The 27,611-nt window shown below is 38.9% G+C and overlaps 1 protein-coding gene across 4 annotated transcripts in view; it reads left to right on the forward strand.

Annotated features, from left to right (window-relative positions):
- The window catches only part of VPS41 (VPS41 subunit of HOPS complex), a 170,830-nt gene extending 143,502 nt beyond the window's left edge, over window positions 1-27,328 (forward strand). For all 4 annotated transcript variants that reach the window (XM_019710243.2, XM_074340531.1, XM_074340530.1 and 1 more), the window contains 7 exons: window positions 4,287-4,341; window positions 5,521-5,661; window positions 7,793-7,929; window positions 17,982-18,081; window positions 18,184-18,228; window positions 25,497-25,576; window positions 26,169-27,328. In XM_019710243.2, the coding sequence (XP_019565802.1) occupies window positions 4,287-4,341; window positions 5,521-5,661; window positions 7,793-7,929; window positions 17,982-18,081; window positions 18,184-18,228; window positions 25,497-25,576; window positions 26,169-26,249 (639 nt within the window). In that variant the 3' untranslated portion in view covers window positions 26,250-27,328. The remainder of the gene's footprint in view (window positions 1-4,286; window positions 4,342-5,520; window positions 5,662-7,792; window positions 7,930-17,981; window positions 18,082-18,183; window positions 18,229-25,496; window positions 25,577-26,168) is intronic.
- Window positions 27,329-27,611: the final 283 nt, after the last annotated feature.

Consider the following 27,611-nt stretch of genomic DNA (forward strand, 5'->3'; position numbering starts at 1 on the left):
CTGGTGGGAGAACCGTCCACGTCCTCCCACCCCTCCACGGGGGTCCAGCTCTCAGTCAGCTGCTCCTCCTGGTCTTCCTGAGACTGAGTGTTCACACGCACAAACTGCTCCACCGTCCTTCGGAGAGCTTTGGCCGGCACCATACCCTGCTCGCTGCGCCATTTGTTGTGCGGGAGACCCTGCTCGCTGCGCCATTTGTCGTGCGGGGCGGCCTGCGGGGTCTCTGGTCCTGCTCCCCACATAACACAGGATATGGTGAGGCCAAAAAGGAACACCCACGGAGCCATAGGTAGGGGAGTCATACCACTATATTCTCTCTGGCGGCACTGTACTCTCACTGGAGGCTGGATCCACACTGTCCGCAAACCGCCATCCACGCTTGCCAGCCCAGCCGCCATCTTCTTGCTAGCCCCCATTCTTTCTCTCTCTCCTCCGTAGCCGCAGCAGTTATATTGGCGGCTAATTGGCTAACTGGCTACAGCTGACGGCCAATCAGCCACAGCTGACGGCCATCTACTACCCGAGCCAGCACCCCTCCACGTGAGGCCGAGAGCCTGTAAACTACTTTCTGGGTCTCTGCCCCCACAGTGTGTATACCCCCATTAGCTTTAAAAATCTTAATTTCCCTACTGTTTCCTCTAAAGGGAGCACTGTGGTCCAGGAACATTCAAGAATCTAAAATAAGGAAACGTGCTTTTATGCTTCACTTGTGCGAATAATAGAAAAATTCTATGTACCAGAAATACTTTCTTTTTACACTTAAAATTTTCTAGAGTTTTCTAGAGTCTCTACTGTCTCATATGTGAGAACGCATAATTTAAGATACTGTCAGGAACTAGTCATAAAATATTTACAAATCCGTGAAATTCAAATTTCAGATACTCAGATTATCTCTGACCTTTGTGTTACACGTGCTTACAATCCATACCACTCTTGACTTCAAACTTGCCGTTACCTATTTCTTCACATGAATTGTCATTCTTGATAACATCCTAAAAGAGCTGCAGTGGCACTATCCTGTAGAATGTTCTACAGTGATGGAAGTGTGCTATAATCTACTTGAACAAGGTAGCCCCGACCTCCATGTAGAAATTGAGTATTTGAAATGTAGCTAGTGAGGAACTGAATTTTTAATTTAATTTAAATGTAAGTAGCCACGTACAGCAGAGTGGCCACTGTCCTGGACAGCTCAGACTGCAGACTGCAGACTCTGTGGTTTGAGACAAGACATTCTCAAGGCTTTGCATGTGCTCAAGAAAAGGGGGTGGCTCAGTCTGACATTTCTGAGTGGTGCTTTAAAGTGTCATAAATGTCCAAGTACAAGATGATTTATGGATGCCTTCTAATAATAAACTATTGTAAGCAGCATACTCATCTCTAGTCACACTGTCTTTCTCTAAACATGTACGTGTCCAGTTGTGTGACCCTTGTCTGCTTGTCTGTGAGTGACACCGACTCACTACGCCATACACTGTCCCTCTGCATCTCCAGCAGCCAGCTAGCACACACCTGCGCACTCAGTTGGTTTCTGAATTCAGGCCTTCTGACTGCAGATTTTTTACTTTTTCCTCTTACTGTGTAACTTCTCACATGTGTATCTGCTCTACTCTCACGTTCCACAGGAGTGAAGAGTTGGTAAGAAAGTTCCATTGTTTAGGATGGTGATTTATGGGCATGAGGGTATAGAGAGAGGTAAACCATGTTTTTAATCAAAGTGAACAAGGATTTTCTAAGTGTTAGTGAGGATTAGGTTGAGCTTCAAGTGATTAAAAATCCCCAAGTAATAGTGGCTTAAACAGAGTCGCAGTTTAGTCCTCTGTCACATGGCAGTCCTGGTGAGGAGGCCCTGCTGGGGGTGGGGTGGGGGGGGCATGCTACAGGGTCAGAGACCCAGCTCTGTCTCTTGTAGTCTCATCTGGTATGACCTTGACCTTGTGATGTGAGATAGTATCATCCATGTTTTCAGGAGAAGATTGGGTTAAAGGACTAAAAATAAGAAAAAGAGTTCACACGTCTGCTTCTTAGAGAACATCCCCAGAAGCTGCCACGTTTCTGTCTTCTCTCTATGGGGACATTAGTCATATAGCTCTCCTACCATTGCGGAGGCTTGGAGACTTTTTTTTCTTTTTTTTTTTTCAATTCTGGACAGTTACCCACCTGAAACCTTATTACTATAGAAGAAATGAGTAAAGGATATTTGGGGGGACAACTAGTTCTCTGCCACATAATATTTAAAGGAATCTTGTGAGTAGTCGAATTAATAGTATTTCTTCTTCATTGTAATCTTCAGGTCTTCTTACTTTCTCATTTAAATGATTTGTGTACTTTAAAACACCATCCTCTTTTGTTGTAATTCTAAAGTAAGGTGTTATTTGTTTTTTCCTTTTTTATGTTTGGTTTGGCTTTTTCCCCCCTACATTGATCTCTGTGATCAGCATTTTTTCCCTCCGTTTTAGTTGTTATCCACCCAGAGACACAGATTTAAATATATATTCTACACAAAATTTTAAGTCAAAAATCAAAATGTCAAAACTAGCTCCTGCTGTTATTTCCCAAGATAGATCATTGAGCCCTCTCTTTTTCTAAGCCACAGAGGACTGCCCTCCGAGTGTGCAGGTGTGCGTGCCTTCTCTTGATGGTTCTGTTTTCTTTTTTTCTTCCCTAATAAACCGTTTATAAAAAAAAAAAATAGACCATTGAGCCAAAAGAGCTAATGAACTTGAGCTGTTCCTTTTATCTCCTTGATTATTTATAAAACAACCTGAACTGGTTGTTTTTAATTGACTCCTTTAACTATGCAACCCAGTAATCTTCCTCCTGAAACCCTTTTTTCTGCTCATTTATTGAAAAAAATACGTACTGCACACCTACTATGAGCCAGATGTTGTGCAGAGCAAAGGGCTTAGAGAGCACGTGGTCCCAGCCAACAGAAATCAGACAATTGGGGGCAGTTAATTGTACTTGTGAGTAAGTGTCGTGAAGACGTGTGATCTGACCTGGAGTGCGTCCGAGCAGGATTTATCTGAAGGACGTGCCAGGGATGGCGAGTGAGGAGAGAGGGAGGGCAGCACTCCAGGCCGAGGGACCACAGTACAGGGCTGAGCCGCATGGGAGGTGTTGCTGCACAGAAACTCAGGGCCAGCTCCCGGATGCAGGGAGGCCACAGGAAGGATTCTGGGCTTTAGGCGGGAGCAGAGCACCGCAGTCGGAGGCCCCATAGCAAGGTGTGAGTGAGGTTTCTCAGGAGCTTTGACGTATCACACTGCACGCAGGCCACATGCCACTTCGTCGGCAAAGCTTTTTACCAGAGAGCCACACCAGAGCTTGTGTCCTGTATGCACATGGCTTCTGTTCATACCCAGGTCAGGGGATTCTGTGTTGTCACAGCTCTGTCACCGTCCCTGGACCTTGCACTCCCTTGGCGGATTCATGCTGCTTCTACTCCTGCTGAGCCACCTCCATCTCTCCCTCACTGTCCTTCTCTTATGTGTCATTAGCAGCAGCCTTTATCTCACTGTCATTGTTGCATCTCACCCAACCTGACCTCTGGTGCCTAGCGCAGCATATGTAGTAAATGTGTGCCAGTTCATTTAGATTACTGAATTGTTTAGAACCACATAGTGTCTTTTTCTTACACCTGAGGAAATGTCATCTGTGTAGTTCCTCATTTCTTTTACTTGATCTCCTTTTTGATCCTTCTTGATTGTCAGATGTGTTTCTTCCCGCTCGCTTTTGACAGATCCTTGAGCAGAGTCCTCTTTTAAACCCTGTGAGTTGGCAGTGGAAGTATTTACTTATGTGTTTATGCAACAAATGTTTACTGAGCTCTGGTACACTCCACCCTGGGATCATGAGGCAGTGAACAGCAGTCCTTTCGTGGAGTTTCATTCTGGCGGGGAAGACAGCTGAAACCAAGGACTGGGTCAGCGGGAGCAGCACTGTGAAGAAACACAAAGTAGCATGAAGAGAGAAAGCTTGTGGGAAAGTGCCTTTCTTTCAGCATCTTGCTTTCTGCCTTGGCTCATGGAATGTTCTGAGTTATCTCAAATATGTTATTTAGACATATTAAATTGTGTCTAAACTGTGTAGGGACCAGCCCCTCTCTGAGAGATGAGTAGGTACAGCAAACAGCAAAACCTAAAGAGATTTATGTTTTTGTTTGTTTGTTTTGTTTTTAAAGTGAGGCAATGGAAAAATTCTTTCAAACTTGTGTGTTAAGTTACTCTATTAATATTTGTTCTTGTCTGGTAACCCATAATAACATTTTTGCCCTGCTTTATTTGAAGGCTCTTGAGATCTGTCAACAGAGAAACTTTGTAGAAGAGACAGTTTATCTTCTGAGTAAGTAGCTGTTACTCATTTTGGTCCCCACAAACCAAGAAATGGGGTGACAACGTGATATAAATTATCTAAGAATGGACATAGGTTTTAGACCACAGTAACACAGATGTTAGAGCCTATTTTGTACAAGAATTTAATACATGGAAAAGGAGACTTAACAGCTTAATAAAGAAGGAAGAGTTATTTAATTAATGCTGTTGGACTAGCACCTTAGCATTGTGTAATAAACAAAACTATCAGTTTACACCTCACAACATAAAATAAATTAGAGATGGGTTAATGAGTTTGTTCATTTAAAAAAAATAATAATCAGCTTATAGTACCATCATGTTGGTAGAAAATAAATAATGTTCATTTTCAAAAATTACACCCTAAATAACTAGAGGAAATGCAATTGAATATTGAAGTTTTGGAGAGGGAGGAAAACTTTTCAGTATAATCTGGCTGTCATTTGTCCCTGGCCGTCTGGCTTTCTAGATGTACTGTGTGAAAAACTTATGGAAATCGTTAATAAAATCATTAGCATGCCAATAGATCAATGACCAGAGTATGTAAAGATAATTAACCAAATAGAAGCATTGTTGGTAAATACTTCCATTTCATGAGGGTTATTGAAAGGCTTTCCCCTGAACTTGAAAGAGAAGGAAATGAGGTTGAGTTTACAGTTTGTGCAAAGCGTATCAGAGGAACACATGAGAAGCTACCTCCAGAGGCAGAATGATTCCAAGGCCTGAAAAGTCTTAAATGTGTCTGGGTGTGACAGCAGCAAAAAGAAGGAAATGTCAGCCTGTCAGAATGTGATACCTAGGCTTGAACTCCAGACCTACGATTAGTGCCTCTGTGATCATGGCAAGTTACTGACCTTTCTGTGTCCTCTTCTATAAAACAGAAATGTTAGAACGTAACTCACAAGGTCTGCTGATGCCTAAGTGATATCATCCGTGTGAAGCACTTAACTGAGTACTCACCACACAGTAAACACCTGTAAATAGATACTTATTTTATTGTGTTACAGAAGCAAATGCTGATGTCACATTAGAAAGTAGGTTTTTGTCTTAGCTTTCAAACTGTGTAAACAAATTAAGAGAGATGTGATTTCTTGAACACATTTTTTTATAAAAATACCCTTAATGTTTTATTAAAATGTCCTAAACGGAGTATTTCTCCCGTCTTCGCTAGGCCGCATGGGTAATAGCCGGAGCGCCCTGAAGATGATCATGAAGGAATTACACGATGTCGACAAAGCCATTGAGTTTGCCAAGGAGCAGGACGATGGCGAGCTCTGGGAGGACCTGATTCTGTATTCCATCGACAAGCCACGTAAGCAGCAAAGCCATGCGTGTCACAGCTTTTTTCTCTCAGTGTAGCAGTTATGTCTAGAGTAAGAATTACTTCAGGACACACTGAGTTAAAAATACGGCAAAGTACCTAACGTAAGAGAAGGCCAGGTCCATTGTACCGGTTCCCGGCACTGCTCCTGGGCAGACCCTGGAGCGCATTCCCTGTGTTACCTGAGTGTGATCAAGAACAGTGGTTAACCTGATAATCTTCACTGTGCCCCATGAAGCATGTCTGTACCCTCTGCACCCACTGAATAAATGTGATGTGGGAAGTTTGAGTTGTCTTAGGTGTGTAGGGATATTTATGCTGAAAATGTGTATCCCACACCAGTCTCTCCCTATAGAAACGTAGCTGTAACAGGACGCTGACCGTGTTTAGCTGTAATTGCAAAACCCCCGTTCACAATGCGTCACCATGAGTGTGTATTGGTTGGCTCTGTGCTTAACCATTTGCATCGGTCCCCGTTTTGGAAAGAAACAAAGCAGTCACCTAATAATAACCTAGGCCCTCTTCTGAAGATACAGAAATGATTCAGAAGCTAGCAGTAGTGGTTTAAAATCTCCCCCTTCCCTTTTTTTACTTTTTGGTAAGAAGACTTATCTGTTTCAAGATTTTGAAGTTCTAGAAACTACTTCTATGATTGTCTTTTTAATAAGAGATACAAGAGGATAATGTTATTCAAGTCAAATTCAGATTAAGGTAGTTACATGACATGTATGTTTGAGGGTCTAATTCAATGTGATAAAGTACCATGTTTCCCTGAAAAGAAGACCTAGCTGGACCATCAGCTTTAATGCATCTTTTGGAGCAAAAATTAATATAAGACATGGTCTTATTTTAATATAATATAAGACCAGGTCTTTAATATAATATAATATAATATAATATAATATAATATAATATAAAATATATAATATAATATAAAATACTGGGTCTTATAGTAATTTTTGCTCCAAAAAACATATTGGAGCTGATGGTCCAACTAGGTCTTATGTTCAGGGAAACACGGTAGTAGTTTCGGGATCCTAAAGGCAGCCAGGGGGTGTGATGGAACAAATACACTATGAACTTGGGCTTGAATTTGGGCTTACAGCTTGCTAGCTATGTGACCCTGGATGAATTAGTTAACCACCCCATTTCCCTTTTCTGTAAAATGGGGAAAAATAACATTCCACCTTGCAAAATATTGGTGAAAAGTGTGATAGCTGTGCCTTAGTAAAGTCTCAATAAATGTTAGTTGTACCCCTTTAATATCACAAACTGTATAGTAGTCCCTCCTTTTCCACAGTTTCAGTTACCCACGGTCACCTGTGGTCCAGTAGCATTAAATGGAAAATTCCAGAAATCCACAATTCATATGTTTTTAATTGTGCATCTTTCTGAATAGCCTGATGAAGTCTTACACCATCCCGTTCCGTCCCACCCAGGACATGAATCATCCCTTTGTCCAGCGTATCCACGCTGTAAACACAACTGGCCCACTAGCAGTCTCAATTATCACATTGACTGTGGTAGTATCACAATGCTTGTGTTCAAGTAACCCGTTTTACTTAATAATAATGGCCCCAAAGTGCTAGAGTAGTAGTGCTGGCAATTCAGATATGCCAAAGAGAAGCCATAAAGTGCTTTCTTTAAGTGAAACGGTAAATATAGTACAGTAAAATATTTTGAGAAAGAGACCACATTCACGTAACCTTTATTACAGTATATTATTTCAATTCTTCCATTTTTATTATTATTAATCTCTTACTGTGCCTAATTTATAAATGAACCTTTATCATTGGTGTGTGTGTATAGGAAAAAATACAAATAGGGTTCAGTGCTGTCCGCAGTTTCAGGCACCCACTGGGGGGCTTAGACTGTAACCCCTGCAGATAAGTGGGGACCACTGTATCCTGAAGTAAGCATTTGTTCTTCAGCTGTTTTAAACTCTTATCATTTAGCTTCTCCTTTATGTCATGAGGAAAGTAAAGGAATATTAGTTTTTGAGAGTTTAGAAATTCAAATGGCTTTAACATTTACTTTGAAGGAAGTGATTTTTTCCTTTGAGTTACTTTTGGCCTGAAATTGCATTGTGTGCATCGCTTATGTGTTACGTCGTATTTTGTAGCATTTATTACTGGCTTGTTAAACAACATTGGCACACATGTCGACCCAATTCTACTGATTCACCGTATTAAGGAAGGAATGGAGATTCCCAATTTGAGAGATTCCTTGGTTAAAATTCTGCAAGACTACAATTTGCAAGTAAGTATCTTTGCTTGGACAAACGAGCATACTGACCAGGTTGACTGGCTACTGGATAAACATTTCTAGGGTTTGTTTTAGATATCTGTGTCAAATAATTCATTTGGGTAGTTACATTTTACAATTGACCCTTGAACAGTGGGAGAGTTGGGGCACCAACCCCTGCACAGTTGAAAAGTCACCTCAATAAATTTAATTTAAAAAAAAAAGAAAAGCCATGTATAAGAATCAGGTGCAGCAGTTCCCACTGCCTCTTTCACTCTGCCCCGGAAGAATCGTAAGGAAAAGCTCTCGGTATATTTTAAAACATAAGAGAATAAAATATTGATTTAGCAGCTGTTTTAGTGGATAACTTTTATATGGAATTCATTTTGCTAATGATTTTACTTTTATTCCTGGCTGACTCAGACCTATGCAAACTTATTCATCCAGAGAACCAGGATTATGGACAACACTGGGTCTTCATGCTCATTCACTGTTTATGAATAAGTTTGCATAGGTCTGAGTCAGCCAGGAATAAAAGTAAAATCATTAGCAAAATGAATTCCATATAAAAGTTATCCACTAAAACAGCTGCTAAATCAATATTTTATTCTCTTATGTTTTAAAATATACCAAGAGCTTTTCCTTACGATTCTTCCGGGGCAGAGTGAAAGAGGCAGTGGGAACTGCTGCACCTGAAGGGTCCACTGGAACTCAGCTGTCTAGTTAGAGAATGCAGAGAGAAAATGCTCTACTGGGGCGGGTTCAAAGAATTCCAGGGGTGCTTCCTACTTACATATGAAGAAAGAATTTAGAATTTTTTTCCTACGGAAAAGGCTACTTTTTTCATTAATGACCATTTATTTTCTTTCTAGGCAACCTATTAGGGATCACTGTAAAAATAACTTAAATCTATAGGGAGCGTTTTGAAGTTTCCAGAAGAATTTCACATGCACGTTTTGTTTGGTTCTGTCTAGTCTTTTGTTGTTTGTTTCTATAGTTGATTCACATGTTCTAACAGGAGAAATAATTGCCAACCCTGTTAATCCCAAAAATTGGGGGGAAATTTTGTAGGTCCATGAATTTGCAAGAATCTGGAATATACTTATATGGGAGGGGAGGGTAAGGGAGAAATGACCCTGGGAGATACTAAGAACTATTCAGTAAACATAGGGATCCATGGTCAAATGTTAGAGAAAGGCTATCACAGGGCTTCTCACACGTTTTTTCGCGAATATGCACTGGAAATCTCTAAGGGGCACATTTACAGTAGAGTATGCAGCATTTAAAAACGTATTTAGCCACTGAAAATGCTTTGAGAGACCATTCATTAACAAATTGCTAATTGGAAAGAGGATAGAGAAAGTTTTGGGGAAACATTTTAAATGAACATCTCTTCTGGTTTTAAAATTTCATGTTTTTAAAAATGCAACAACTGTCTTCAACTGAAGTTTAGCATTAGGCGTATTGGATTTCTGACATTAAAGTTAAGGAAATGGTATAGTCAATCAACGACATTATTATTGTTTAAGTTTTTAAAATTTAAATTACTGTTTTCTTGTTACAATGTTAGTATAATTATTCAACAAAGTTTAAAAGCTTCACGAAGTTAGTAAGATAAAAGTACGTCTGAAGTTAGTAAGATGAAAGTAGCTCTTATCATACTTCATAAACTTAAAATGTTTCTAGGCCTGATTTCAAGGACAAATAGCATTTATTTGATATAAATTACTTACAAAACAATATAAAATTATACTTCAATTTTTACATAAACTGACTGTAACTTCCAAATTTTTGTAATTTTATATAAATTATACATTTTTGCTTTATATTTTTAGAACACTTTTATTTATAAATTTATTATATTTTATTAAACATATATATTCATTTCTATTTCTTTTCCCTTAAGAATTTCAGCATCTTTGTTCTTAAACACTTCTCTTTTGACAGACTTATTAGCCAGTCATTTCATCTTCACAACAGTCCGTTAGGATCTGTCATCTTCATTTTCCAGATGAGAAGACTCACTCTAACAAAGTTCAATGAATTGGGCCAGTTTGGGGAAATGATGAGCTGGGTCTGAACCCAGATCCTCTGACTAAATGTGTATTTCTCACTGGTTGTCCCATAGGTCTCCGGAGATGTGTTCCTCCTCCTGGCTGGTTACAGCAGGGGAATACCCACGGCTGGCCTGGAAGCTGAACAGTGAACAGGCAGCCTGTGGTCCCTAAAAAGTAGTGGGCGGGTGTTTGCAGACCTGGACTCTAGTCCTGGCTTTGCCCTTAGCAGGGCTGTTGGCCTTCAGGATGGTACATAAACTTGCTAGATCTCAGTTTTCCCATTAGAGTGAGTGTTTGTCAAGCCTGGCCGCGCACCAGAATTATCTGGATTCTTTTTCAATTTATCCAGTCTCAGGTACCATCCCAGATCTGCTGGATTAGAGTATCTTGGAGAGCTAGAGACTGTACCCATAAATGACCTTGCTATTTCCTACACACTCAGCCTGGCTCTGAGGTGCTGTGCATGGAGACTTAGTAGGTCCCTTGAGAGTAGATGATCTGAAGTATCTCCTGTCTCTCAAGCTCTTAAGAGAGTCTTTTCACAAATACACCTTTATAACACAAATGCAGCTGTTTAGTGTTAACGTAATACTTCAATGTAAATCATTCATAATACTTATTTTGGAATCTGTAATAAAGTAGCTAAGATTTTTAGGTGTAATTTTTTTAATGACATGTTTGATTATTTAGAAACACTTTTATTTAAATACTTGAGTTACTACATGTCACATACTGCGCTAGGTACCACCAGAGCCTCCACAGATTGTCTGCTAGGCCTGGAATAAGTGGGATGCAGCCCTTTGCTCAGGTGTCTCATAACTTGAATTACTATTTCTGGGAAAAGTAGAAAGCTTTAATACTTCAGTTTTGTTAAACTTCACACACACACACAAATTGACTCCAGATGTCGCCATGTCTAGCAAAGTTATTTTCCCATATTTGTATTTGCCATAATCCCCTTATTTCTTTATCATTTCCCATATCTTTCCTCTTTGAAATCCAGAGACAAATGAATTAAGAGAATATAGTGACTTCTTTCTTGCCTGCCCTTTTTGGGGTCCACATGGGTTTCTTTTAGACTCATAATATGTAAGCTCTTAATTTCTCCTATTTTGAAAACATTTTTCAAATTTATAAATCCTTGAAATAAACTTTTAAGATAAAAAGATTTTTTCCTTTCCAATTACTTAAGGTTGGCCTCATCACTGCTTTTAAGTGACATAAGTGGCCTATGACAACCAACTCTAGTTCTTTAATTAATATAGTTCTTTAATCAATTTGATACATGTGCTATTGTAAATTTAAATGTGATTCTACTTATGATATTGTTTTTGATCTCTAACATGAGATCTTAGAGTCTCTATCTTTTCCTCTTTCTCTCTAGTTCATTGTCTTTGATAATTACAAAAAGCAAAGAAAGCTTTTTCAAGAATTCAAACCCCATAGCACTGTGGCCTAAATGATGGATGAGAAATTAGGTAAAATGATTTCCCAGTCTAGCTGTGGTATCAATATTGAGGGCTTATAAAACCAGGTAACTCTCTGTCATTTGCAATTCTGATGATAAGCACTGCAGTATGGACGAGGCAATGTCAGCAAAAAGTTCAACATTTAAAGAATCTTCTAAAATAAAAATTTCAGAAACTCGGCTATTTTTATGGCATTTTTCCCACGGCATCTGTTTCTAATGAACCATAATAACTTCGCTGATGAACAATTCCTTTATTGCTTTTTAAAATATCCATGAGTCTAGTGTTTTGCTTTTTGTTGGCATTATTATTGATGATGAACTACAGAAAAATAAGGAAAATAGGGAGAATCTAGAATCTCATGTTGATTTTCAGCACTACCTTATGAATACATTCTTGTTTAAATTTATAGTAGAATAAGGTATGCTTGTAACAGATTGATTATAGAAGCTGTAACTGGTTGTCTTAAACAATGAAGAGGGAAGAATAAAGGTAATGTTAATAAAACATAGAATTTAGAAAAGCTTAGAACTATGGAAGGAGACATTGTAATATTAAAAAAACAAGAGTGGTAAAGAAGGGTGTGAAAAGAAGTTGACCCATTGATTTGAATAACCTTGGAAAAATAAGGGAAAGTCCCATAAGGAAAATGAATGCTTGAAAGATAATATTGTACTTGGTAAGTAATGCCTACAATTACTTATTAAGATGGAAACTGATGCCATTATGAAGTTGAGGAAAGAAAAGACCAGACGGGTTTGCTTGCATTGGTGAGATTCTAGTATGAGGTAGAGATTACAGAGCAAAAATTAGTAATGGTATTGTCTTATTTACTAGGTGGAGACATTTTATAGATAACACTGAATAAAGGTGTTTCAAACTGATTTTAATTTCTGAAAGTGATGTCAGAAGCTATCCAACATGGAGAATAAAATAGGAAACCAAGTTAAAACAGAAGGAAACAGGCAAGAAAGATTTTGCTGGTCAGAAAATGACTTGATCTTGAAAGGCCAGTAGGCATCCTTTGGAAAACAACGACTACTTTTGGATGGAAGGGGTGATATGATGCTGAAAACTTCTTATAAGCTTAACTTTTGTAGCCTACAAATATTCTGAAAACATCACAAAATATATTGCAAATTCCATAAAGTCAGAAAAAGATATGGGGAAACAGCCAGCATAACCATAAAAAAAAGAAAGTCTCTGTAGACTAATTTAAATTTTTAATATCTAAAGTAAGTAAAGAATAAAAGTTTATTTGATCAAATGTCAAAGTCAGTGATAAAGACTAAGATTGTAAGAAGTCAAGTATAATAGATTTAAAAGAAGAGTAAATACCAATGTTGTCTACGTCAATAGATACTTGTCTTGCTTAACATGGTCAACAACAGTATATAACTAGAAATTTATTTTTCTAAACCAGAGAAGCTTTAGTTTTCTGGATAGATGATAGACTAAACTGACTACCCCTTCCTATTAAAAGCATGTTAACTAGAATCTTTAAAAAAAATTTTTGATTCATAGCCGATCTCAAAAGAGATATGCGCAGGTACCAGGAAATACCGAGAGCACATCTGAAGTGGAAAGGGAACGTGGCCGCTGTGGCAGCCTCTGGAGTAGCAGATACACTTACTAGATGATGGGCCTTGTATGCTTATGTGGGAGCAGCAGCAATAGCTGTTGGTCCACTTAAAGTGAGGAACTAAAATCAAATGCCATGCACAGAGCCTGAGGCTTAGGCCATAGGAAAAAAAGCTACCCTCTAGTTCTGTAAGTGACGAGGGAGCTAGCTGTCTCCTCAGGGGTTAATGGCAGAGAGAAGGTTGGGGAAGAATAGGGGGTCACCCATAAGAAACCGTAGGATCTGGATTTATCTTTTGTGCCTGTGAAAGCATCTAGAACCATTGAGATCCCGTGAGACTTCAAAATGCACAAAAATGAACCCACTCAGAATTGTGTCCCCTCAGCTAGGACACACAGCCATTGATGGTGAGCTCACAATAGAAAGAATTGCAAACTATATGATGAAGGTTAGTCAGGAGATACAGCACACAGAAGAATGAAAACAATATGACAATCTTAGTATTTCCAAGAACTGAAAATGCTAGCTCAATCTCAAAATAAGTCCATTTAAAATAAAGATGAAGAAGAAAAAATAGATACCATAATATAACAGAACAATATGATAGAAAATAGAAGTATTTGTAAAAGAACCAAATAGATCTCTTTGAAATTATGTGTATATGTGTAGTTGTTTAAATTATTAATTCAGTAAACAAGGTAAATGGTAGATTAGACACAGCTGAAAAGGAGAATTAAATAACTGGAGGATAGATCTGATGAAATCATTTAGCATACAGCACAGAGTAAGTAAGAGATTGAAACTATAAAAGAATGATTAATAGAGACATGGATATTAGAATGAGAAGGTCCTCACCAAGGTTCCAGAAGAGAGAATAAAAAGAATAGTAAAATAGGAAAACCTCTGATAAAGATGACCAAGAAAAAGAAAAAAGAAATATCAGAAACAAACAAGGGAGAATATAACTACAGATTCAGACAACATTTTAAACATAAGTGAATGCTAGTTTTATTTCAGTATATTTGAAAACTTCAGTAAACAATTTTCTAGGAAAATATAAATTACCAAAATTATTCAAGAGCAAATAGAATAAATCTATAGTCTTTAAATAACTCAAACCAGTAGTCAAAACATAGCTACAATAAAAACATCATTCTACAGACAAATTTAGAGATAAGTTTTATCAAACTTTTAAATACAGGCCACTCCTCTTTTATATAAACTCTTCCCTGAGAACAAAATGGAAAAGCTCCTCGGTCCCTTATCCCATGGTAAGTCTGACCTTACCAGCATCCCATGAGGGCAATAGGAGACAATTGTAGCCCTATCTCTTTTTTAACACAAATGCAAAAATTCTACAGAAATCATTAGCAAAGTGAATCTGACCATTTATTTACTTATTAAAAGTAGACACATATGGTAAATGTTAGGAATTCTCTCCAAAGTAATCATCATCTGTATGTTCAGTAAAATTCTAATCAAAATCCCAAAAGACTTCACGGTCCTAAATTATACATAAAAAATAAAAGGCTAAGATTATCCAAGAATAATAAGAAGGGTAGCTTTAGCAGATATCAGAGCTTAATGTGGGAATGTAAAATGGTGTAATTACTTTGGAAAACTGTTTGAAAGTTAAAAAATTAAACATACACCTACTCCGTGACCTATCAATTTCACTCCTAGCTATTTACCCAAGAGATGAAAAGCAGGTCCACAAAAAGGTCTGTACAAGAATGATCTTTGCAGCTTTATCCTTAATAATCCTACACTGGAAACAGCTTAAACATCCATCAACAGGAATATATACTCGTACCTCCAGATTGCTGCCTCTGGGTCACAAAGTAGATGCTATATCTCCAGCCTCACATCCATATTCCAGGCAGAAAGATGTGGGAAGCAAAGGGCTTTTTCCTAATGACGCTTTGCTTTTTTATATAGGAAGGCTCTGTGTTTATCTCATTGATCAAATCTAGGTTGCATGAGCCCTAGCCAGCTAGCTGCATATTTTAGCTGGGCACACACTAAGCAAAGTTGGAGTTGTATTTGTAAGGAAGGAGGAGGAAAGGTGAAGTACAAGAAAGTGTCAGCTGTATCTGTAATACTTTATTTTCTGAAATAAACAGATCTTAAGCACATTGCAAAGCATTAACAGATTTGTTCAGTTTAGGCGGTAGACACTTGAGTATGTTTTTGAAATATCTCATATTTTAAAAAGAAAAATAGCACAAAGTAATGGAACATTGTACTCAAAATGTGAGTATTAGTGATTTGATGTCACCCTGGATAGCAGAAGAGAGAGCTCATGTGTAAATGATATCCAGTTCGCAAGGATAGAAGACAGGTGGGAGGTGAGACTGCACATCTGGGAGGGCAGGCTGGGCGCAATGACCCAGCAGAGGGGCGGAGATGGAAATCATGGTGTGGAGGTCAGAGAGGCGTGAGGAACCAGACCACCTCCTCAAGCCGCTGCTGTTGCAGCTGACTCAGCTCTGTCTGAGTAAAGGCATTTGTGGGAAACACCGAGCGTGAGCTTTGGGGGCTTACAACAGTGGCAACAACAGCACATTTTTCATGAGTCACTGATGTAGTTGGAATCCTTAGTCACCACAGTGCCTTGTCATGTCTGAAAATGAGAACAATATCTGCATAAGAACACATTATTTTGGTACAGTCTTTCACCCCCTCTGATTGCCCTCATTACTACAGATGTTATAGAATAAATGACTTATTCAGGTGGTAGTCTCATTTTTTAATATACCTGCATAGCATCGTGTAAATGAAGTTACAATGTTTTCACGTTGTTCTGATCTGAAGCCTTGGGTTTTGATCAAGTGAAGTAGAAAGTAACATACTAAGCTGTATTTGTATGTTTTCCCTTCTGGCTGGCTGCCTCTGAATACTGACCTTTTTCCTAGAAAATACTTTCTGCAGCAGACAGATTATACCCAGTTAGAAAAATGTAATCCTCATGAAGAAATGGTTCCTTCTTAGTGTGTAGTTTTTGCTGTTTTCTTTTTTAAGTTTGCAGACACTATGGCTTCTGTCTAGACGACTGCATCCACCCATCTCCTGTATTATTCATACAGTGAACCCCACTGAGGGTCAGAGCTAGCTTTTTGAAAGATTTTACCAATGATACTGTGATTGACACTATTTTTCTTAAGTTTTCATTTTTTGGTATTTGAGGCTGAGGAGCTTTATGTTCTTTGTTTATAAATTTTCTTCAAATTTACTGACATCAGTGTTTCTTAGACATCTTTCTTACTGTATTTGTTATTTTTTTCTTCTTTCTGTATGCTTTAATGATGTCTGTTAAAGTTTTAATGTCTTTTTTAAATGAATCAGAAAAATTCAATTGCCAGTAGCATTTTAAAGAACAAAACATCAAATGCAGTGTCTCAATGAATGTAGAAATAGTAAAACCATTAGTTATTTCCTACTCAGTACTAGAAATGGCAGGTATAAAACTTTAATCTGGAGATCAGTTCCGTTTCCTTAGATATTTGCCTTGATATAATTGGGGGGAAAGCTCTGGTTGCATCCCCCCAAAGCCAGTGCTCTTCGGGATTTGAGAGGAGCACATCTTATTGTAGACAGTTGGGGATGGAGGACCAAGCTGGTCGCTCCCTTACTCCCCTTCCCTGGTGGCATGAACACAAAGGAAAGCAGTTTGGGGCACTTGCACATGTAGGTTTTAGATGAGAGTGACTTCAGTGTGAAGAGAGCAGGATGCACCTCTGACAGTAGCTTTGCTGTGACGCAGAACTGGACCAGTGAGGCCGCCGTGTCATCTTTATGTGGATCTCCGTGGCAGTTACATGGCACTTGCATAGAAGCACATGTAAGAAGATACACTGGGTCATCCCTTCTGGCCTTGAGTGTCTCTGGCTGAAAAGCAGCGAGTTCTGGTTTAAAAAAAAAAAAAAAAAAAAAAAACATCTGGCTTAAGCACACCTCACAGAGTTTTCCCAATTTCCAATAAAATACTTCAGAAAACCCAAAAAGGGTGAAACTCACACTGTGGACAGCCGAATGGATTTGAAAGGTGAGGTGTGTTGCCTCTTACCTGCATAAAAGCAGGTGTGGGCAGTTTTTGTCCTCGTTAAGTCCCCGGCTCTGAAACACAGAGTTGGTATCAATCAAAAATGGGCCTTTGACTTCTGTCTGCATCCTGACTTCCGAGGCTGCTGTACTGTTTGTTGTTAGGTCTCATAATCCTCCAGGCAGAGAGAGGGAAAATAAATAAGCCTGCGAACTATCAGGAAAAATGCCTAAAGAAACAATGTACAGTACCGGGATTAATAAAAGGAATCTTGAGACAGAATATGTAATATCCATGGTCATTTTTCAGTTGCCAGCCCTTTGCGAATCAATCTCCAGATGTGAGGGTTAATGGAGGCAGTTACGCTTTGTACACTACATTCATTGCTAAGTGGTGTGGGTCTGATTTGGAAGGACAGGAAGACAGGCTGCACCCTGGAGGGGTTTGAGGACAGAGTCTTTTAAGTTTATTGCTCCATGCCCTCCCTGTACCTTGTAGTAATAGAGACCCAGTATGTATTGTGCATTAAGCAGATGGATTTATGAAATAAATGATTCCGGAAAAGCAGGTTTTCTATCCTGGGCAAAGAGGTCACATGGGGGCCAAATTCTGCCCAAGTCGTCTGTATTAGGAAACCCTATAAGACAACAGTAGGGGTTGGAATTGGTATTTGATTTTATAAGCACTAGGGGAACCACTGTATGTTCATTTAAAAAAGATGCAGGCTCATGACTGAGTGGAGGCTGGAAAGGTAGGTCAGGCAGTGGTTTGGAAGGAAGAAAGTACGTGGGCAGCGGGCCAGTGAGTGCCTCTGGAGTATTTCAAACACAGCGCTTTTCTGGATACCCAGTAGGAGGGTCCCCTCCTCATACTTGAGACTTGTTAAGATGGCTTTTCTTTTACAATGTGTGCATTAGATTCTGCTCCGTGAAGGCTGCAAGAAGATTCTTGTAGCTGACTCTTTGTCTTTACTGAAGAAAATGCATCGAACTCAAATGAAAGGCGTTCTGGTTGATGGTGGGTAAAATTGAAATAATCATTTTAACTGTATGCCTGCTTTCAGAGGAGACAACGCAAATAGAAACGTGTAATCTCAAGTGTGTATGTGTTTCCTTGCAGAAGAGAACATCTGTGAATCCTGCCTTTCACCTATTCTTCCATCAGGTAAGGTGGTGGGGAGGGGGAAAGAAGTCCCCAAATATTTGTTACTGTGAGTAGTTAACTAATTATTACTTATAAAATTATGTAACTTTTAGAATAGTCCAATTTAGAAAAGAATTACAGCCTACATCTCAGTTGCATGCTGGCACTGCCATTCTTTAGAGCTGAGGTTTGCCAAGTGGAGTAAGCGGGCATCACCTGGCAGGCTTGTTAAAACCCACTTTGGTAATCCTAATCTCAGAGGTTCTAATTCGGTAATTCCAGGGTAGGGCCTGAGGATTTGCATTTCTGACAAGTTCCCAGATAATGTAGATGCTACTGGTGCAGCGGACATTCTTTGAGAAGTACTGCTGTAGTGAATAAACATAATAAAATGAAAACTTTATTTGCCATCAATGTGTTTAAATTCCAAGGTGGAAGAACCATGTGTGTATGTGGGAAACTTTTAATAGATTTCCCTTTTCTTTAAACTTTTTCTCTTCTGTGTTTTGGCACCCAAGTTATCAACAAGACTAATACTAATGAGAACGGTGGCTCCTTAAGAGACATAAGCATTTTTTTTTTTTATAGTTCTTGGTAGATATGTAATCTTCATGTATAATCAAAGCACTTTATGTAGGATCGTATGACATGAGAAAGGAAAGTCCATAATTTAAAACAGAAATTAAAGTGTAGTTGTCAGGGTACTTAAAAAACAAACAAACAAACACCTTACTTTAAAACATAAATTCAGCATAGGGAAGTACTAAATGACCTAGTTGATGGGCATTTACTTAGTTTTAAGGAATTATTTAATATAGCAGGAGCATGAGAAGTCATTCCATTTAGGGTCTTTTCTAAAGGAAATAAATAGATTTGGATTTTTTCTTTTTCTTTTTCTTTTAATATTTCGATTACAATTAAAATTCAATATTATGTTAGTTTCAGGTATACAACATAGTGATTAGACCTTTATATAACTTACGAAGTGATTCCCCCCTTAAGTCTAGTACTCACCTGGCACTATACATAGTTATTACAGTACAGTAGTACCTCGGTTTTCGAATGTTTCCGTTGACGAACATTACAAACACCGTAAAGTACGGAAGTACATGCCTCGGTTTTTGAACACGCAAACCACGCCTCAGAACTTGAACTTGTCACGTGACTTCTGCTGAGTGCAAGATCCTGAGGCCTAGCTGTCGGCTGTTTTCGAACGATTCAGAACTCGAACGGTCTTCCAGAACGGATTACATTCGAAAACCGAGGTACCACTGTATTGTTGACGCTATTCCCTATGCTGTACTTTACATTCCCGTGACTATTTTGTAACTACCAATTTGTACTTCTTAATTTCTTCACCTTTTTCACCCAATCCCCCTCCCGTCTGGCAACCATCAGTTTGTTCTCTGTAAGTTTGTTTCTGTTTTGTTTATTTTGTGTGTTTTTTTTTAGATTCCACATATATAAGTGAAATCATATGGTATTCATCTTTCTCTGTCTGACTTATTTTACTTAGTATAATATCACCCAGATCCATCCATGTTGTCACAAATGGTAAAATTTCATTCTGTTTTTATAGCTGATTAGTATCCCACTGTATATATGTACCAAATGTTCTTTATCTAGTCGTCTATTGATAGACACTTAGGTGGCTTTCATATCTTGGCTGTTGTAAATAGTGCCGCAATGAACATAGGGGTGCATATATCTGTTTGAATTAGTATTTTGGGTTTCTTCAGGTAAATACCCAGAAGTGAGATCGTAGAGTCATGTGATAGTTTTATTTTTAATTTTTGAGGAACCTCCATACTGTTTTCTATAGTGGTTGCACCAATTTGCAATACCGCCAGCAGTGTACAAGGGTTCCCTTTTCTCCACATCCTCACCAGCAGTTGTTGTTTGTTGATTTATTGATGATGGACATTTTGATAGGTGTGAGTTGATATCTCATTCTGGTTTTAATTTGCATTTCTCTAATGATTAGTGACCTTGAGCATTTTTTCATATGTCTGTTGGCCATCTGTATGTCCTCTTTTGAGAAATGTCTATTGAGGTCCTCCGCTGGTTTTTTATTGGATTGTTTGTTGTTTTGGTATTAAGTTGTATGAGTTCTTTATAAATGTTGAATAGTAACCCCTTATCAAATGTATCATTGGTAAATATTTTCTTCCATTCAGTAGGTTGTCTTCATTTCGTTGATGTGTAAAAACTTTTTAGTTTGATGTAGTCCCATTTGGTAATTTTTTCTTGTATTTTCCTCGCCTGAGGAGACATATCCAAAGAAATATTGCTAAAGGCAATGTCAAGGAGTTTACTGCCTGTGTTTTCTTTTAGGAGTTTTATGGTTTGGGGTCTTACATTTAAGTCTTTAATCCATTTTGAGTTTAGGTTTGGATTTTAAGTGTTTATGTTAAAAACTGCAATAGACACAGGGAAAGAAGTGAGCTTTCGTAGTGTTTTAAGTGGTGTTTTAACAGAAAGAGACTGCATATACCTACACTGTGTAGTTAGATTAAATTCTTGCAGAAGTGCAGTGCAATGTGAAGTCACAACCTAGGATTTAACCCAGCTCTTCCCTGAAGTCAGTGGATGGTCTTGGCAAAGGCAAGAGGTGAACTGGCAGAAAGCTCTTTATAAACCCACAAAATTGATCTCAGTGTGTGGCGTGTAACAATTCTCTGGGGGAGGAGGACTCAGAAGGAGGGAACACATATACACATACTAATTCTAATTTTTAAAAGAAATGTTGTTGCATTTGCCATGAAATTGTCCCTCGTTTATAGTTGTAGGAACTGACATGGAGGCCAAGCAAGTAACCTGTGACTCACGTAGCAACATGGTTGTAATATCTGCTTTGCATTTGATCACCACCCCAACTCAGGAATGCTTTTATAAATAAGTAATCCTCCTAAGGCAGTTCATTTAACTATAGCTGGACTCTTACTCAGACCTGTTTCAGATAGAGGTCCAAGATGGCAGTGACATAGGAGGATGCTGAACTGACCCCTCCCATGAACAAACTGAAATATACGCATTTATAGAGAGAGAAGTTACTCCTGAGAGCAACCGAGGGCTGAATTAAGTGCTTCTAGACAACAACGAGAGAAGAAGACTGAATAGGGAAGACTGGGAAACCTCAGGAGCTGTCTGGGAGCTTTGGGAACTATCTGGGCCAGACGTTGTCAGTGAGCACCACTGTTTATGGCCCCTCCACCTCTGTAGGGATGGCTGCAGCTCTGTGCAGGTTCCCTAGCCTATGTGCAAGGTCGCTGCAGTGTATTCCCAGACACATCACCAGAGCCCATTTCTGCTCACAGGGAGTGAGAAGGATCATCAGAGCACTACCACACCCACCTGGCTTCCCCACCCAGAGCCGCTCCAGCTTGGTAGGCCAGTACCCCAGACGCCATAGGCGCCAGCTCTTATAGTTCTGCAAAACCACCTGGCAGCCTGCACAGAGCCCACTTCTACACAAGGCCACTTTTTCAAGACTAGGAGAGAGAGCTATTTTATGTAATTCATATAAAACAAACATAGGAAGTCAATCAAAATGAAAAGATAGACCAATATCTCTCAAATGAAAGGACAAAAAAAAAATCTCTAGAAATAAACCTTAAGGATGTGGAGACAAGTAATTTGCTTGATAAAGAATTCAAAGAAATGGTCATAAGGATGCTCACTAGAGAGTGGAAGTGAAAGAACTTAGGGAGAACTTTAACAGACTTAGAAAGTATAATAAAGAAGCAAGTGGAGCTGAAGAATACAATGGCTGAAATAAAAAAATACATTAGAAGGAATCAACAACAGATTAGCTAATACAGAAGACTGTATTAGCAACCTGGAAGACAGACTAGCAACCTGGAAGACAGACTAGCAACCTGGAAGACAGACTAGTGGAAATCAACCAATCAGAACAACACAAAGTAAAAAGAATTTTAAAAAATAAAGATAGTTTAGGGACCTCTAGGATAACAGCAACCACACAAACATTTGTATTGTAGGGATCCCAGAAGGAGAAGAAAAAGAAAGGAAAAGAAATTTGATTTAAAGAAGTAATGGCTGGAAACTTTCCTAATCAGGTCCAGGAAGCCCAGAAAGTTCCAAACAAGATGAACCCAGAGAGACCCACACAAAGACATAATTAAAATGGCAAGAGTTAAATATAAGGGGACAATCTTGAAGGAAGCAAGAGGAAAACAACTAGTTACATACTGAGGCAACATTACAAGGCTATCAGCTAATTTCTAGGCAGCAACTTTATCAACCAGAACGGAGTGGCAGGACATCTTAAAAGTGCTGAAAGAAAGGAACCTACAACTAGAGTAATTTACCAAACAAGGTTAACTTTTAAAATTGAAGGTGAGATAAAGAATTTCCCAGACAAGCAAAAACTAAAGGAGTTCATCACCATTAAATCAGCTTTACAAGAAATGTTAAAGTGTCTTCTTTAAGCAGAAAAGGAAAGACCATAACCAGACATAGGAAAATATGAGAAAGGAAATAATATCATAAGTAAAGCCAAATACTTAATAAACAGCGAATCAGACATTTAAAAAGCTACTACTTGGGTTTCCAAATTCCCGACATTTTGGAACCTTCAGGAATCAAGAATGGGAAATCGTATTTCCCGAGAATTCTTGAGAATTTCCGAGATAATCTTTTTTATTTAATTTTCGTTGATCATCTGTAATAATGGCTGTAACAGTAAATGTTAATAAACAGAAAAGCCATAGAGAAAGTGGGGCAACTGGGGTTCGTGGCCGCGGGCGCAGTCTTTCAGAGGTTTTGAGACACTCTTATATGTAAAAGGTCAACGCAAAACTTGAGTAAATAAAATTTCCTAAATGGAGTGCGGCCAGAATTTCATGACTAGTGCATCTCTTGCCCTGAGCACTAAATGGGTCACTACGGTATCATTTTGGCTAGGTTTCTGTTATAGTTTAGGTTTTCTCAAAATATAAGCAATGTAATTAATACAAACTTTATTTAACCAAACCTTCTAGTTTTTACATATATCACACAATGTGTTAACTTTCCCAATCTCATTTTAATATTTTATTTATTAAACATTAATAGAAAACAAAAGCAAATATTATTCGTTTGAAAATGAAAAAAATACTTCAAATAGTTTTTGTCATTTTTAAAATGAAACTTTTAAGAAACATAGAGCATTAATTGCCCAATCAGACAATCGTGATGTTCGTTTTGGAACAAATATACTTGATGTGGAAAAATTTCTTTCCTTTTCTGTAGATGTTGGTCCAATTGTTATGAGTGCGTCTAAAAGCATCTTCAAGTTGGGAGTGAGAGAATGAATTGCTTCACATAAGCTCATTTCCTTCCTTAGAGAAGCAAATATTTTGTCTGCATGCATAGGGCTAGGCTTTGATGTCAGAATTGATACTGCTTTAGTCAATTCACACTTCAGATCAGATTCTGATTTAATGGCAGAACTCTCTGTAAGGGCATCCTTTATTTCTTCTCTTGGAACTTCTTCTGCTGTAAATGTTCCTTTAAAAAGTCTTTCCATTAATGACTTCGCCAATCATGCAATTTCATTCTTACTTGACAAGGCAAAAAATTCATCTTCTTCCATCTCACATAGACAACTAACGTTGCTCAAGTACTTTGTGAGACACACAGATCTCTATTTCTACGTGTAACCAATTCAAATTTTATTTCCTTTAAAAGCATTAAGAAAAAAATTAAGAAAGACCTATACTGTGCAGCGAATATTTATAGCTAAAAAGTGCCACAAAACATTATGATATGACATTGGAAATTATTGTAATATTGGAATAAAATATTAGCAGTGCCAGTTGTTTTTAAATAGACTGACTTACCCTCAGTAGCTGAGAGAGCCAAGAACACTCACATATATGTCACCGTTGTCAGCCGCAAACAAACTGATCGAATGTGGTTGGTGGTACCGTGTTTCCTCGAAAATAAAACCTAGCCAGACAATCAACTCTAATGCATCTTTTGGAGCAAAATTAATATAATAGCCGGTCCTATTTTACTGTAATATAAAATCGTGTCATACATTAACTTTTGCTCCAAAAGACACTTTAGAGCTGATTGTTTGGCTAGGTCTTATTTTTGGGGAAATGGTATCGGCTGTCACTTTGTGGAAATGATTCATCGTGGAGAACAGAACAGAAAACAGTTTGTATTTACACAGGGAAATATTTATTTTCGCAACCCAGGATTTGACTACAATGTCATATTAAGGTAAACGACCTTTGATTTCCTTAGTTAGTTCACCTGAAGATGACTTTGTAGTCAAATCCTGGGTTGGAAAAATAAATATTTCTCTGTGTAAATACAAACTGTTTTCTGTTCTCCATGATCAAATGTGCTCGATTTACAAGAGCTAAAAGTAGCTGGTCATGTGATATCTGATTCTGGTGTCGCCCGTGCATGTCTGGTGGTGTGTAACATTGTAACACAATGTAACTTTAGATAGCGATAAATAGGAAAAATGTCTAAGAGATATATTGTGTGTGAGTAGTATGTTTATTTCTCATTGTGGGTATTACTGGGTTCAAGGAGCAAATTTTCCCAATTTCCCGACCAACTTTTCTCAGGATTTGGTAACAGGAAAGCGAAAAGAAATTCCTGAGAATGGGCCGGAAGGAATTCCCGCCCAGAAACCCTAGCTACTACAAAGCTCAAAAGACAAAAGTACCAAAACTCAAACTACAATAAGTAGTTAGGAGATACACAACAGAAAAACATCTAAAATATGACATCAAAAACATAAAGTGTGGAGAGGAGAGTAAAAATGTAGTCCTTTTAGAATATATTCGAACTTAAACACCTATTAGCTTAAAATAAACTGCTATCGGTATAGAATGATACACATAAACCTCATGGTAACCGCAAACCAAAAACCTACAAAAGATACACAGAGAATAGAAAAGAATCCAAACAAAATACTAAGAAACAGCAAACCACAAAGGAAGAGAACAAGAGAAGAAGAAAGGAACAGAGCAGAACTCTAAATACAACCAAAAAAACACTTAATTGCATTAAACAGTTAATACCCTAGAGGGTGTTATGCTAAGTCAGTCAGAGAAAGACAAATACAATATTATTTCAGTTACATGTGGAATCTAAAAACAACAAAGCAAATGAATAAAACAGAAACCTATACAGAGAGAGAACTAGCTGATGGTTGCTAGAGGGAGGGTGGTGGGGGGCAAGGGGACTACGAAGAAGACTGGTCTGAAGGTCCCTGATCTGCTTGTTGCATTGAGTCCTCTCCCTTTCCTGCCCTCTGCTCCCAGATGCAGCGAAGCCCTTCAGTGTGCTGGTCTTCCACTGCCGGCACATGTTCCACAAGGAGTGCCTGCCCGCGCCCAGCCTGGTGAGTTGGCCCTTGGTCACCACAGATAAAAGGAATTGCTGCTGTCAGAGGGATGTGGTTGGAACTGGCCTGTCACCCTATGGCTTTGTGGGTTCTCAAAATTCTAATACAGTTGTATGTCACAGAAGAAAAATGAATCCTTCTAATTCTCAAATGTAAAAATGATTAATATACTATGCTAAGCATTATAAAAACATACTCACTTTAGTGAATTTGTTCAGGTAAAGTTGATGACTGTTGAGCGATAGAGATGTGAGATACAGTGAGAACCATTTTGTTTTGTACAAGTTTCTCAACCTGATTTCTATATCATGACGCTGCTAGTTTTTAGTGTCAAGTCATGTTCCTTCCTCCAGGTCACTTAGGCTCGTTTTATTGTGAGTTGCTCGTTTTATTGTGAGAACAGCTTTGAGTCACAGAATGACAGCTGTTCTAGATGGAATCCCATGTGAACCAGCAGTAATCTCCAGGAAAAGGAGTGACGTTTCACAGCTGCCTCCTTGCCCCCTGACCAGTGCTCTAGTAATAGTTCTGAGTAGGAGGGTAGAAAGAGAACATCTTTGTTTTAATCTGTGTTTTTCACTCACTTTAGAGCTCTCCTGCGCAGTCCTGCAGCATCTGCTGTGCTAAGCACCGCGGCCCCGTGAGTGCCATTTTGGAAATGAAGAAATAGCTCATTCTCTGCCACTCTTCACCACTCTTTTGAAGACATTTTTTTGCAACAAGCAACAGAAGCGTTTGTTAGCACCAGTGCTGTTACAAGCTGTGTACAGGTTTATGTCATGCTGAAAAAAAGTTTCTCGTTTTCTCCTGTCTACTAGAGCTTTCTCTTTGCAGGTGATAAAGATGGTAGGTTTTGCCCATCCATGGCCTTGAAACATTTGGCTTCACGGTCAGTGGTTCATCATTTACTTGTTTGGCTCATTCTTTATTTAGGAGTGGAAACATAAGTCTGGAAGTTGGAAATGAATTTTTACATCCTAATAAAATTGTTGGTCCTGAAAGTGGGCTGTGGAGCGTTGTCCCAGCTGTGTTAGCGTGGCCCATGCAGGTGTGCAGCCAGCTCCTGCAGCACGGGACCTGCTTCATGGGCTCTGCTGGTAACAATTCCCGCATTCTGGGTTTGGCTTGTTTTTATATGTCATCAACTGTGGTTATCTTCTTAATGGGTGCTTAATGAACCATTGTGCGAGTTGTCGCTCAGTGACATCTGAGAATATCACAGCTGGCTGATGTCATGCAGGTTTACGTTGACCGGTTCCATGTTCTGTGTGTCCTCGTGCCCTCAGTGTCTGGCCCTGGCAGGCACTCAGCTCTTGTTGACTGAATAAATGTTAGCTCTGCCCTTGTGAAAGGCTCACTTCTGTTGGGTTGGACAGCTTCAGTCAAGAATTCTGCTGTTCTCAGAAGGAATGGAGGAGAGTCCCAGCACTTCGGTGTGACAGGCTGTGCTTAGGTGGTATGTGGCCAGCAGGGAGGAAATGAGTGTTTCTGGAGAATCTGAAGGAGTCTCAGGAAAAATGGGACTGTCTGACGCCAGAGGCCGGGCTTACCAATGGAGCCTCCTCTGTCTGCCCCCATGGAATGAAGAGCGCACAGGATAGAGGGAGAGATTTCAGACTTGTGACTGTTTTCTAGTTACTGGCTTCATCTGTCTTGGGATATATTGCCATCCTCTGATGGGTGTAAAAATGTCAAAAACATATACTCACTGTCCCTGCTGTCTTAGTCCAATAAACAGGCATAAATGCAGCTTTCTGCTTCTGTCTTTTTGGGGAGAAGGTGAGATGCTAATGAGTACTGAGCACATAGTGACCCTGAACTTGGCACAGCCATTCCCCATCTCAGTTAATTCTCATGGCAGCCCAGAAAGAAGATACTATGTCCTCCGGTTTACTGACAAACCAAAATGTAGAGATGTTATCACAGCCGCAGAGGTGACTGCCTAACTTCAGAGCACAGGGCTTTGTGTTAGGAAATCATAGGGCCACGTTCAGAGGAAAAGCACAGTACCTCTCACTGCATTGGAGTCAAA

Source organism: Rhinolophus sinicus, linkage group LG09 (assembly GCF_036562045.2).
Source record: "Rhinolophus sinicus isolate RSC01 linkage group LG09, ASM3656204v1, whole genome shotgun sequence".
In the NCBI taxonomy this organism is placed as follows: domain Eukaryota; kingdom Metazoa; phylum Chordata; class Mammalia; order Chiroptera; family Rhinolophidae; genus Rhinolophus; species Rhinolophus sinicus.